Source organism: Cottoperca gobio, chromosome 16 (assembly GCF_900634415.1).
Source record: "Cottoperca gobio chromosome 16, fCotGob3.1, whole genome shotgun sequence".
NCBI classification, from domain to species: Eukaryota; Metazoa; Chordata; class Actinopteri; order Perciformes; family Bovichtidae; genus Cottoperca; species Cottoperca gobio.
The window spans coordinates 11,021,043-11,034,976 of record NC_041370.1 but is presented as its reverse complement, the minus strand read 5'-3'; the positions used below and the strand labels follow the sequence as shown (position 1 = coordinate 11,034,976).

Genomic DNA, 13,934 nt, shown 5'->3' with positions numbered 1-13,934 from the left:
TTGCATGAACAACCAAATTCTGCAAATATTTTGCTTGCCTTAATTTACAGTGAAAATCCCTGTGGTACAATTAATTAAATAATTGCAATTTTTACATTTGGACAGACTACTGTAGATGTTCCCCCCTGTGTGCAGTATTTATGCTAAGCTATGCTAACCGGCTGGTGGCTTAGTGGAAAAGTATGAGAGGGGTATCGATCCTGTCATCTAACGATCGACAAGAAGGCAAACAATATTTCTTCAAATGCGTCAGAAAATAAACAAGTAACTATTGTGCATTATATCTTGCTGAATTCCCCAACTTGTAGCATGTATATAATATGCAAAGTCCAATAAACATTAACCAATCCATATGCAAAATAAAAGTTCTTACACAAAGCTTATTTTACTAATCTAAGAAATAAAACGACACAACTGTGCTTGGAATACACTCTCACCCGAAGTCATGGGACAATCTCAGAAAAGTTTTAAATGAGTTTTTAAATGTTTTCAGTACATTTTCCCACAGCATAAAGGGTAATTGTGTGGTATTGTGTAGCTACTTTGATTGAGTGGCTGGTTTAGGCTTACTCTGTTATGAAAGCATATATACACCATACTGTATATAAATCTATAAAGTGTATACAGTATGAATCCAAACATACGACAGGCTATAACTCCACCTGTTGGGTGTGCAACCACCTCACGATTGTTATAGGGTATGTTGGGACTAATGTTGGCATGACACCCTAGTAAATAACATAGATATGTTGGGTTATAACCTCTTGGGTCTTTAATTTCTTATCATTTTTTGCATTTGAGATGATTTGAAATGATGACGAGTCTATTTTAAAAAATATGTTAGGTTACATATTTGACTCCTGTTGACAGAGTAAATATTTTTTCTGGTGTAGTCAACTACATGTTACAAGTTTTGGGAGCATTTATTTGCCTTTAGGTGCTCCATTGCTTCCAGCAATTTACCAGAAATACAAGTTGCAAAGTCGTCGGTTTGGATGAAGGAATAGTTCTTAGTAATATTCACTTTATGTTTCTCCTTTGTATACTTTTCATCTCCATACATTTTTACAAACTGGTCAAGGGAACATGACAAGACCAGATATGATCATTAGGCCGCTGAATAATATTAATTGTTTCTTCAATACCCTCTTTCTTTGCAATATCCCTACAGTATATTATTAACAGTTATGTCATAAAATGAGATACTTATGATCTATTTAATGTTTGTAAATTGTGTCCATGTCCATGATTAAATGAAGCACAGAGTTTTTATTATATGTCCTTTTGGGTTTTTCCCTTTTCTTGTTTTGCTCATAATCACTTGCAATGTTGTTTTTTCTGCAGGCTGACCAACAAAATATTATAAGAGATCTCTGTTTTAATAAACTCCAGAAGTCAAAGTGATAAGAAATCCTTCACTTACTCTAAAGTAAAGTAAAGGTGGAGTAAGATGAGTCTTCAATAGATATCACACTACACCACACAGGAAACGTCACTGATTGGGTTATTAAAATCCTCTTTTAAGCCGTCTCAAAGTTTAATAACCATATTATGTCCATGATTTAAACTCTTGTTGAACTCTGACATTGTGTTGATAAAGTGCCATAAAGACAGACTTCACCCTCGGTGAAGGTTGTCACATTTACAACTGTGTCATGCGTTCCCTTCAAAGAGTTTTTTTTAACATTGTCGCTGACATCAAGGGAAATGTCTCGTGTTTTTTTTTCTCACTTCTCTTAAAGTTCATGAACTGTCTGCACAGAAGTTAAAACGTCCTGAAACTAAAACCACATAGCCTACAGCAGATTGATCACATGAAAACAAGAGGCTGCTGTTGTGGTTTGGTTTGGTTGAACACGCACAAGTAGAGATTCAAATAGAGATAATTGTACGTGTCAGTTATAGTGTAAAGAGTTTTTCCAACATCTTTGTGTTGTTTTATAAACTAAAAATTACGTAGATCACCTCAAAACATACAGGTACAATTAATGTGTAGTTTAAAAAAAAATGATGTAATGATGTAACGCAATGCAAAAATAACAGCACTGCCATAATACTACTGTACATGATATATTCAGTTTATTTTAGACTTTTATTTGAGTTTTGATTTTTATTTTGGTGTGTTTTAACGCTGTAATTGTGCTTTTCTAATATTTTGTTCAACATATTCCTACACTATATAGCAGGGGTGTCAAACTCATTTTAGTTCAGGGGCCACATGCAGCCCAATTTGATCTCAAGTGGGCCGGACCAGTAAAATCATATCATAATAATCTGTAAATAACGACAACTCCAAATGTTCCCCTTTGTTTTAGTACAAAAAAGTACATTCTGAAAATATTCACCTTTAATTAACTATATTTTTACAAAACATTATGAACAACCTGAAAATTCTTAAGAAAAACAAGTGCAAATTCAACAACATTAAGCCTCAGTTTATCATTTACACATGTGTACAACATACACATCACAGTGTGTCTACAAAGGCACAACACATTTAGTCACAGGTATCTGGAACTGAACAATATAGTATTTTACTTTATGATCAAAACAACTCGTCAAGCTATAGAAATTATTTTTAAATGTACATTCATTTCCACATCTGTGTAGTAATCCTGATCACCTGAACTGACACCACACCACACAAACTAAAGTGGGAACTATTAAGGAAGAAGGTTAAGTTATCTGCCTGCCTTGTAAATGTATAAAATGTATACATAAAAAATACATAAAAGTTGTGGCTCTTTGTACTGAAGCTGCTGACTGACATTATATGTCACAATGTTCAATGTCTTCGGATGAAATTAACAGTTCTGACAACCACTGCCATGACGTGATCCATTTTTAATGACTTGCAACACAATGCTTCCTGATGCAAAATACAGTGAAATGTCCAAAATCCATGTCCTCCATGTGCAGCCTGTACTTTCTCTCTGAGTTGTCACACCTGCTTTTCCCCCGATCATTGATGGCGCGCCATCTGTAGCCACGCTGACAGCACGGGCCCGGTCCACTCCGACCCGGTGCAGCGCGCCAACCAGAGCGTTGAAAATGTCATTTGCTGTTGTGGTGTCCGACATAGCACCAACTCAAGGAACTCCTCTGTGACGGTCAAAGTCTCATCAGCACCACGAATGAATATGGCCGGTTGAGCAACATCCGAAATGTCCGTGCTCTCATCAATTGCAACCGAAAATGCAACAAATGACTTGACTTTGTGCTTCATCTGGCTGTTTAACTCTGCTGCAAGATCTGAAATCCTATCTGCCACAGTGTTTCTCGTCAGGCTAATGTTGGCAAAAGCCTGTCGCTTCTCAGGGCACGTGTCCTGCAGCCTTCAGCATGCATGCTTTCACGAACTCACCCTCACTGTCTGGCTTTGATACTGATGCTATTTCGCTAGCAATACGGTAGCTACCGGTAACAACAGACTGCTGCTTCTTCAGACCTGCTCACAATTCATTTATCTCCTCTCTTCTCAGTTGTCCCTTGCAAGCTGTTGTATTTTTCGCCATGATGAGTCTCATAGTGACGCCGAGTATTATCTTCCTTGAGCCCTGAAACCTGCCGCGAGCACACCGCTTCCCCACTCACCTCTGTGAATAAATAGGAATACTCCACTTTCAGAGGGAGATGTTGTACTTTTTACTTCACTAAATGTAGTGTAGCTACTAAGTGTAGTAGCTAGTTACTTTGCGGACTTATATTTTACATAAAAAAAACACATAATAAATTTGCAATTTTGTAATATATCTTTTTGGAGCACCTTGACACCTGTCTCAAAGAGTCATTTTGTCCCTAAACCTATCAGATGGCTTGATTTGAATAATTCTTCAGGCCCACAGATGTAAAACTATTCAATATTTGTCTATATATAGAAGTTATATTAAAAGTCAAAATGATATATAACAAAAAACAGCAACAACTCTAATTCATTGTGTGACCCTCAGGAGGGGGACCGACCCGCAGGTTGTGTAACCACTGGTCTAAAATACTGATACTTGATTATAAATATGTTTTTAATATATCTGGAGTCAATTTTCTGCACAATGATTTTACCTTTGATACATTTACTAAATAATATGTCTGTACTTTTACTTCAGTTGGATTTTAAATGCAAGTGTTTTAATTGAAAAGTTTTTATTTTTTTTATTGTTTTCTTACTATTTTTATTAACATAGTACTTCCCCCACCACTGGATATAATTAATCAAACACAGCGACACCAGAAACTAACGCTTCAAAACAGGATTAACATGTTAGGGGACCCCCCAGGGGAAGAATTAGCTGTTGGTCCTCCAATGACAAACTGCCCCCTGAAGTTTGACACTTTGGTGTTGGGAGAAACACGATGTGCTGTTTTCTTTGGGACCACTGGATGGCGCTCTTCTGCTTCAGGACATGGCCTCTCCTTAATATGTCCTTAGTTAGCATGTTGAGGACACCTACCAGAAATGAACCAGTGTGTGAAGACACACATTTATTTTTAGAGAACACAGGGATTATTTGGTTTAAAATTACATCATTGTCCTCTCATAGACATTTCTTAAACATTTTAAGAAAGAATATTTTTGAGTTTTAATTCTTATTTTGATGTAATCTAATATAAGTCCATTTCAGTTAACCTAACCTAACGTCTTTAAGTTTATTGCATCCTGATTTATTATATATTATATTATATCATATTATAAAAAGTGTTTGCTCATGGATTTTTTATTAATTCAAAATGTTAAGATTTCAATTAAATATGAACCTAAAACTTTTTAATTGGCTTTAATGCATGTATAAGTAAACAAGAACATATATATATATATATATATATATATATATATATATATATATATATATATATATATATATATATATATATATATATATATATATATATGTATATATATAAGAATATATGTAGTTTTATTTCGGATGTCATAAGCAGAGGCTGCTGGTCTGCGTTACGAGGTTTTATTCTGAAGGTTCAGCCGGAAGTCCTATCATTTGACTTGACGCAGGTTTGTGTTCAGCCCCTCCTTCTGCTGAGCGGCGTGTGTTCCTCGGGGGTGACGGAGACAGCCAGCTGGTCCTACCCTGGTGCAGAGGGAGCGGAGCGGGGACTACACACCGCCTCAGCCCGCATCCACGGACACGGGCCGGGGATGGCGTCACTCGGCGTGGGGCTGCATCTCATCCGCAAGCGGGGAGCAGGCAGGAGCGCCGCGGTGGAGAGGAGGAACCTGCTCACGGTGTGCAGGTAGGAATCACATCACTCTTTCTTCTATAATGACACCGAGTCTGACGACAGATTTGTTTATTTCAGAGGCGTTTGTGTGAGGTTAGCTTGAGGAGCACTACAACCCCGGACTCCATCTGTATTTACAAATATGTCAACATATCAGCTGGCTGACCTCGGGTAATCATGTTTGTTTTGAAGCCTACATCATCTCGTTCATTCACCCAAACATTCACAAATACACCTTCACAAATACACCTTCACGCCCACCACCAGCAGCTCTCCACAAGCCTCCATTAACAACAATCACATTTCCCTTTTAATTATCCTAATTATTAGTTCAGAGTAGGATTAACACCATGATTTTAGAAATACGCCAACAACTATTTGTAATATATTTTGTTTTTAATATTATTTTCAAAAAGATTATTCATGTAACTGCAAATATAATATGTATATTTCAAAAGGTCGCTTAGTAATGATTTAAAGACAGTTTCAGATTTCCCCTCCACACAAATACTAAGTGCTTTTTTTGTCAATTTAAAGATACGTTTAGAAAAAAAATGCATAAATGTGTTTTTGTATCCATTTAATTACTAACTCAATGCATTCATGAATGATAAGCTGGTTGATAAATATAGAGCGTGGCTGACAAATAGATGGATGGATACTGAGGTGTGCTCACACATGTCGCCTGCCTGTTTCTCCTCCTCCTCTCTTTGTCAGCTCATGTTAGAAGCACCCTGACTATTGATTTGTGGTCCTCTCAGAGCTGCTGGTAGATGTCAGTTACTGACTGACAGTCCCTGTGGTGCGTTTGAGACAGAAGAGCAGAAAAGGTCAGAGAAAAGGGAAGACACGAGGTGTAGTTATTTTTGTTTCTGGCACCAAGAAAGTGTAAGAGTTCAGAAAACAAACCGATAATGCACCACCTGCTCCAGCTGGTGTCTGCTCAGTTTACAAAAGAACATTTTCAGGTTTCAGGAGGCTGTAATGTGTGACTGTGTCTGGTACGCCTTCCTCCATTAACATCACTTGAAACGGATGCAAACGGAGAATAATTAGATGAAGGAGCTCCGTGCTGACCACTCAGGTTGTTTCTTCCTCCGCACCAGCCATCAACTTGCTGATTGGCACAAGCTGAGAAGAGAGAAGAGTGAGAGAAGTGATGGCAGATTGACAAAATGAATGAAATGAAGATGAAATATTACTGGAGTTAAAGAAAGATTGAAAATAGAGTGAAAATGTATTTCTTAAATATACTTTCCCTCTTTTGTTTCCACTGAGGCAGCTTCAATGTTGTTGAAATAATTGGTCTTATAGAGCTGAAAGGATTCGGATAAGACGACTGATTGATGAATCATGAATAAATAATTATATTTTAAAAACAAAATGCCAAATATTCACTGGTTCCAGCTTCTAAAATGTGAAGATTTGATGCTTTTCTATATAATAAAATACATTTTAAATCTTTAAATCAGGTTATGACTGCTGGTCGGACAAAACAAACAACTTGAATGTCACGTTGGGAAATTCTAATTGTTATTTTATACAATCTTTCTGACATTTTGTAGACAAAATGATTGACCAAGCAGACTCATTGATAGTTAGTTTGCAGCCCTATTAACAGACATATTCTGTATTGGCTTATTGCAGCTCTTGTTTTAAACTGCATACTGTTTAACATTGAGGGACATATTTTCTGGTACATAGTATTTATTTGGTATCTTTGGAACAATAAAATCTTCACCAGAATTTAAAGTGAGAAGAAAGCGGAGACAGCTGCAGTAGCTTTAAACATGAATACACACCTGCCAAAAGATATCAGTTATTTTATAATCTCATTTTCTCTAGATGCAGAAACGATCAATAATGGTTGATCATTTAAGTCATTGTGCTGAAAGAAGATTTGGTGTCACTAATAACATTAACGATGGCTCAGTTATTCATGGCAATAAACGGAAACCTATCAGTTTTTGTCTTCTTTCACAGGAAGCACGCACTCTGTGGTTGCTGAGCAACGAGAGAGAGAGAGAGAGCGAGAGAGCGAGAGAGAGAGAGAGAGAGAGAGAGAGAGAGAGAGAGAGAGAGAGACAGACAGACAGACAGACAGACAGACAGACAGACAGACAGACAGACAGACAGACAGACAGACAGACAATTATTTATTATCACAACACACACACACACACACACACATACACATTGCAGCCTTGTGTGTCCATTAACTCTCCTTCCTGTCTAATTAGTTGAAGCCAGATTAGACAGTCTTTCGGTGCACTCGACATTCAGTATGTGGGCAGCAAATTATAGTTTCATCACAGGATATTAATCAAAGCGGCATCACAACTAAAGAGGCCAAATGTGTTTAATTTATGTGCCTTGTAATTAATTACAGACATTTTGTTTTATACCAATTAAGAGTCTTATTTTTGTTTGTGTGTTCTTACGTTCATTTGGTAAAATGTGCATTTGTGTGCGTCTTTGACATCATTCAGTCTGGGATCAGACGGCAACAAAGAAAGTATTTTGTCATTGTGGCCCCTATATGCCAGTGTAAATGGGAGTAGATCCCCCACACATTTAAAGTGATACTCACACTTCCATAAAGTTGACGGACTCATAAAGGGCAATTGCAATTGCCACGAGGCAACCAGTAGCATTTTCTCATTAGATCCTCCTTCCTGGTAAATGCCCAATAAATTGACCTTTTAAGCTACAGGCCCAATAAAAGATTTTAATAGCAGCGTGAGGATCTTCTTTTGTGTTCAGGTTTTCAGTGAAGACTCTGCTGGACCGCTCCTGTTTCGAGACAATAGACGACACATCTCCAGAGTTCGTTAACTTTGTTTCCATCCTGGAGCACATCCTCAGTTATCGACTCAAAGGTAAAAAACGTAAGCAACCCACTTCTCATCCACAGGCAGGTAATTAACCTATACACTTATGTGTTATAATTAAACTGCAGAATACAATATTATTTTTCTTTATTTGAAAGTTAATGAGAGAGACAGGAAACAGGGAGAGAATAATGTAATAAGGGTCCTAAGCCGAAAATAACTATAGCAATACTGGACTACTAAAGACAAACATTTTAATCTCCACTTCCACAAAGTTGGATTCTTTTCTTAACATTTTCCTCACCCCTAACAGCCACTAAAATATATTTAAATCCAATGAGTGCGCAATTTCCTTCACTTCAATGTCATTTCTGTGTAAAATAGCTCTTCAACTGTACAAACTTGCTATTGTATCTTTAAAATATAGAGAATTATAAATGCAGATTCTGTTTTTGTCTCTTTTTTCCTCTCAGGTCAGACAACTTGGTTTGGCTATGAGAGTCCTCGGAGTTTCTGGGATTACATAAAAGCCGCCTGCTGTAAAGTCCCTCATAATTGCATCCGAAGCATCGAGAGTATGGAGAATGTGCGATCATCGAGAGCTAAAGTGAGAATAAAACTGTCTTGGGATCAGATTTAATTACCCGAGGCAGCAGGGAAGAAAAAAACTTGAATGTCCAAAACATGAGAAAGTCTAATACAAACAGAGCATTAGATTAGCCACACATTTGAAAGATATAAGTAATACCACTATCATATACGTACTGCACAATCAGGGGGCTGTTATTTTAGTTAGCCTTCTTCTAAAAACGCTAAGAACACTTGTGCACATAAGACAGGACTCAGTCTAACCCCGCGGGTAAGAGAACCAACATGTGGAGCTAATATTGTTCTACGATCAGGCTGTAGGTGAAAACAAGACACACACACCCACACACACTCTCAGGTCATAATCTCTTTAAGCTTCCACTAACAGCTCAATGCTACGTGTTTCTCTCTCTGCAGGGCCGGGCGTGGATCAGAGTGGTCCTGATGGAGAAAAGATTGTCAGAATACGTCTCATCTGCTCTGAGGGACTTCAAAACCACCAGGTCGTAATGTGTTGCTTTTATCCTGTACACACTGTTTCCCTATCAAGCACTCGATCATTTAGATCTTCTAACACTTGACCTCGAGAAGTCAATTATACGGAGGAGTTAAATTAATGCCAATAATGTGCACACATGTGTTGACTAGGAGGTCTTACGAGGACGGAGCCATCATGCTGGGAGAGGAGGCGGGGCTGTTGGCAGACACGCTCATCGGTCTCAACACCATTGACTTGAGGTTCTGATCACTTTCTGCTCTTTCTTACTGTAACTTTCCTTCCCCTTAAGTACCTTACAGTGTAGCAGGCTGGCGATCACCATGTTTATGAGTTTTTAAAGGAGAAATGATGCAATGATGCCTAAACTGCATCACTTGGAAATGTTTTAGAATTAAATGATGGCGTAAGACAAAAAGCTGTAAAAATGTTTTATCATATGCCTAACACACTGCGTTAGCAAAGCGGAACAGTGATCCTCAATGGGACACTGAATACTACAAACAATGTCCTCAAGAATAACCATCAAGTAGAATCAAACATCTCAATAAATTGTTACAAATGTGTATTTACCTTCAGGTAATTAGAAAAATATATTGAATATGCAAAAGAAACATTTGTGTTTGCAATGTTCTTATTTCTTGTTTTTTATCATTCAAAAATAAGTTATATAAATTAATATAATATAATAAATATAAAGTATATATCTCCCTTGGAAGGTTTCATGTTTTATTGTTTTACAATATTGAATCAAAGTAGATTTAAATTGGCTGTTTTTTTGGACACCAATCAACAGAAGAAAAGTGAAAACAGATCAAATTACAAATATAAAGTACAAAGGACATGTTATACTTTACTTCTAACTCACCACTGTGCAGCATAAATGTAAGACAACGTTACAAGTTAAGTTTGTTTGAGACGTCTTTGATTTTCCATCCTGTCTTTAGCTTCTGTTTGAAAGGAGAGGGTCTGGACGGCAGCTGCCCCGCCGTGATCGACTACACGCCTTACCTGAAGTTCACTCAGAAGTATGTGAGGTCAAATAATATCCATCGCACAGTTCATTATCATTGTAGCGTATAGCAGGGCTCAACAAAGTCATACATGTTCCTTGTATTTACATTGTTTTCATGTTATTTCACGTTATTTGTGAGGGTCACTGCTGTGCTAGGAGTTGCACTAATATGATGTAATATACGCTGGTGCAGTGCAGACAGCATCAGCAGCGACGAGGAGGAGATGAGGACTCTGGGGAGCAGCGGCAGTGAGAGCAGCACCCCCGACAAAACGGCCACGGCCGCCTCCATCTTCACCGAGCAGAGCAACTTGGTCAGCAAGTGCAAACGCTTTGAGCAGAAGTACCGAACGTCGCTCGAGCAGAAGGTAGTCTGCGTGTGTTTAATGTTACTGTTATCTTTTAACAAATTGGAAATAACATTGTCAAATGCCAGGAGGAGATGTGTTCTGTGAAAACATGTTTTTTTGACAAACAAACACACAGCTTGATGTTATTACAACATTACAGCATCTGTAAAGTTGCTGCTATTGAAGACCATGGACCATTTTTGTGCCAAAAAAGAACTCAGATGTGTATTTAGACAAACACTTAGAAAAGTGTGTTTGTGTGTGTGTGTGTGTGTGTGTGTCAGGGTTACCTGGAAGAGCTGGTCCGTCTACGCGAAGCCCAGCTGTCAAAGGCCGTGTCTCATAACAAAGCTCTTCAGCAGAGCCTAGCAGACACTCACCTCTCCCACACACTGGAGAAAGAACAGCTTAAGTACATCGTACATGAACTACAGAACCAACTGTAAGTCCATCCTGCTCTCTCTCTGTGTGTGTGTGTGTGTGTGTGTGTGTGTGTGTGTGTGTGTGTGTGTGTGTGTGTGTGTGTGTGTGTGTGTGTGTGTGTGTGTGTGTGTGTGTGTGTGTGTGTGTTTGTTTCTCAGTGCATGTGAGGTTGCTGACGGTGAAGGGGAGAGTACTTTGCAGCAGATCCAGCTGTTAGTTTGACATTCAGGACACAGCAAGAAGTCTGGAGGTTGCAGGCGGTTTGTTATTCGTGTGTTCTTGAATCAATCGCTGCTTTTAGCCAAGAGGAGAAGCTCTTTTTGAATTAATGTTGTAATCAGTGAAAACATCTGTGTTTGATCAGGAATTTAATGTAGGCTTGAAAGTCTGTCAAGAGAATTTGAGTCACGATCTCTGAAAATGAAGCTGCAGTGTGATGAGTCAGTGGATGTTTGCTAATGCAAATAGAGGGAAAAGCAAAGTGACATGCAGCGCTGACAGAGAGTCAGAAAGTGTGACAATGACAACGTGAGTTTTCCGAGAGTAAAAATGTGCAGGAAAGTCTCTGCTTATAAGACAGTTTGCAGGAGTGTCCAGGCTGAGTAGAGTTTGTAAAAGTATTTTAAGAATCTGATACGGATACTGCTTTTGTTTAATTCATTTTTACAACACTTTACAAACAACCCTTAAATTAGCTTTTTGAATAATTGTGAACAAGACATGTTGTGGGACATTTTATATTTTGAATAATAAACTAAAGTTCTCTCTGTCATGGCGACACCTTCTTCTAGCTTTTCTAGCCTTTTGTTTTTTTACTTTTTGATTGCTTGTGTCGTTTTTTAAGAATAATCGTCTACTTCATGTATTCAAGAATAAATATGTAGACAAACAGAAAAAGGTTTGCAGTAACTGCCAGTCGAAGCCTTTTTATGTTTATGTGTTACAATAAATCTCTCCTTTTTTTTTTATTTGAAGAGTTTATTTAGTAAATAAATTATCTATCCATGTCTATTGTCTTCAGGACGGTGCTCAAGAACAATGATTTGCGGTCCAGACAAGAGTTGACAGCCCATCTGACCAATCAGTGGCCATCTCCCGTCGCCTTGGATGCCAACGCCGTTGCCTTGGACACGCTGCTGTACAGGCAGAGCACGGGACAGTGGGAGGAGTATGTCAATGAGTTCAGCTTCCAACACCAACATCTTTGGCACAGACATGTTGCACATGTATCACTTTATCAACAGATTGGCTATTTGTTGAAAGAAAAGGGACCTTGATGAAGTTTGCAGTGTCTCCTACTTTGTAATTCAGTGAGAGACGTTCCTGCATATGGCCCACTGTTATATATTTTTGGTAGCAGTTTAATAACATGATTAATAAAGGGATTGTTTTGCTTTTACCCTGCAACACAAGTTGTTATTAAATTATGATTCTAACCTGAACATAAACATGAATCTTTGGCTAGCTATCTCTATATATTGTCTGTATCATTATTCGTTATTTTAGGAATTGTTAAACCACAAAGACGATATACCTCCATGAATTTGTTAGATATAGATATAGATATAGATATATATAGTATGGAACAGGGGTAAAAACATAGTTATTCTTTTGATTATTCAAAACAAATGTATAGTGGAAAATGCTCCTTACAGTCTAAACCCAAAGGTCATACATTTAAATGTACAATGATTTAAAAAACAAAGAAAAAACAGCAAATAATCTATTTTGTGAATCTGGGACCAGCAAATGTTTTATTATGTATTTTTTGATTTACTTAAACAAATTAATTCATTATACAAATAGTTGTTGATTAATTTCCTATTGTTTCCGCACTATGTGAGATCTTTACTAATCCTCTGTCCTCTTTTTTTGCAGGAAGAGTTTCCAGAGTCTGGAGCAGCTGTCTGCAGACATGAGTCTCTCCCAGATGTCTCTTGAACCGTCACACACACCGAGTCTGGAGGCCAGGCCGACCGGCACACACTGGTCCCACCAAGGTACGTCTCCTTCTGCAAGTAAGCGATGTTGTCCGGGAAGGTTTCCACTCTGATGCGAGTATTGATCGTGTTTATCTCGTCCCTCAGGTAAAGAGGAAACTCCGTCTCTAAGAGGTCTGTGCGGCTCCCTGACCTCAGTCGCAAGTTACAGGTCTCTGGCCAGCCTGAAGTCCAGCGAGTGTTTGGCCAGTCCTGCGACAGAGATCAGCAGCCCAGGCTTCACTCCTTCATAATAAACGGAGAGCTTAAAAAAAAACCCAGATCTCCACATAATCCAGGACCTTTCTTAATGTAGGTGATATAGATTTGTAGACATTTATGTTCTGTATGTGGAGCCCAGAGCTTTAACAGATGGAAGTCAGGTTTGCAAGTTGAGAAGCTGGTGTAGCATGTTCTCTGAATTCTGAAGTCGAGAGAAGCTCCGTCAGACCGAAAACAGGAATGTACCATTCAGTGGAAACAACCTGACTCTGTAAAGAGGATCTCCTGCTGTTACTTCATAAATATGTGTTTAAATTATTTTGTTTTGTTGGGCTTTTATCAGTGGAACATCATTTATTTCCCTTTTTGAAAGGAATTAAAATAGCCATTGATGTAAGAATTGAAAGGTTGCATGCTGAAAACAGAAAACACTGAACGCCTCAGTCAGTGTTAAGTTTTGTCACTACGAATATTTTGCTGCAGTTAAACGTTTTTTAAAATGATGTTCTGTGCTGTTACTGCTGTCACTGAATTTATATAATTGTTTTTTACAATCTCTTTGATTTATGACGAATGCTTTGCCAGATTAAGTCATCAAAGATTTGCCGTCTCACATTTTGTGTAAAGTGTAAATGTTTTTATTTATTTAATCTGTTATTTTGTTAATGTTGTGCATAATGCAGTGTCACAGGGTTTGTTCTCAGGTAATGATCCCTACGATTAATACACACCCGTCACTTCTGGGTTCACTTTAAAGTCCAGCTTTATCAGACACTGACTCCTGTTATTATTCCC

The 13,934-nt window shown here is 38.1% G+C and overlaps 1 protein-coding gene across 4 annotated transcripts; it reads left to right on the top strand.

Annotated features, from left to right (window-relative positions):
- The first annotated feature begins 4,987 nt into the window (after positions 1–4,987).
- Positions 4,988–13,911, top strand: rundc3b (RUN domain containing 3b). 4 transcript variants are annotated; one of them, XM_029451358.1, is made up of 12 exons: positions 4,998–5,247; positions 5,314–5,406; positions 7,999–8,123; positions 8,540–8,673; positions 9,072–9,157; positions 9,303–9,392; positions 10,098–10,178; positions 10,359–10,533; positions 10,800–10,957; positions 11,960–12,106; positions 12,817–12,938; positions 13,026–13,911. In XM_029451358.1, the coding sequence occupies exons 2-12, from the start codon at positions 5,378–5,380 to the stop codon at positions 13,169–13,171; spliced, it is 1,293 nt and encodes a 430-aa protein (XP_029307218.1). In that variant the 5' UTR covers positions 4,998–5,247; positions 5,314–5,377; the 3' UTR covers positions 13,172–13,911. The 4 variants fall into 4 exon arrangements, with proteins under 4 accessions (XP_029307215.1, XP_029307217.1, XP_029307218.1 ...); XM_029451359.1 differs by having other exon boundaries at positions 5,001–5,247; positions 7,999–8,114; XM_029451355.1 differs by lacking the exon at positions 5,314–5,406 and having other exon boundaries at positions 4,988–5,247.
- Positions 13,912–13,934: the final 23 nt, after the last annotated feature.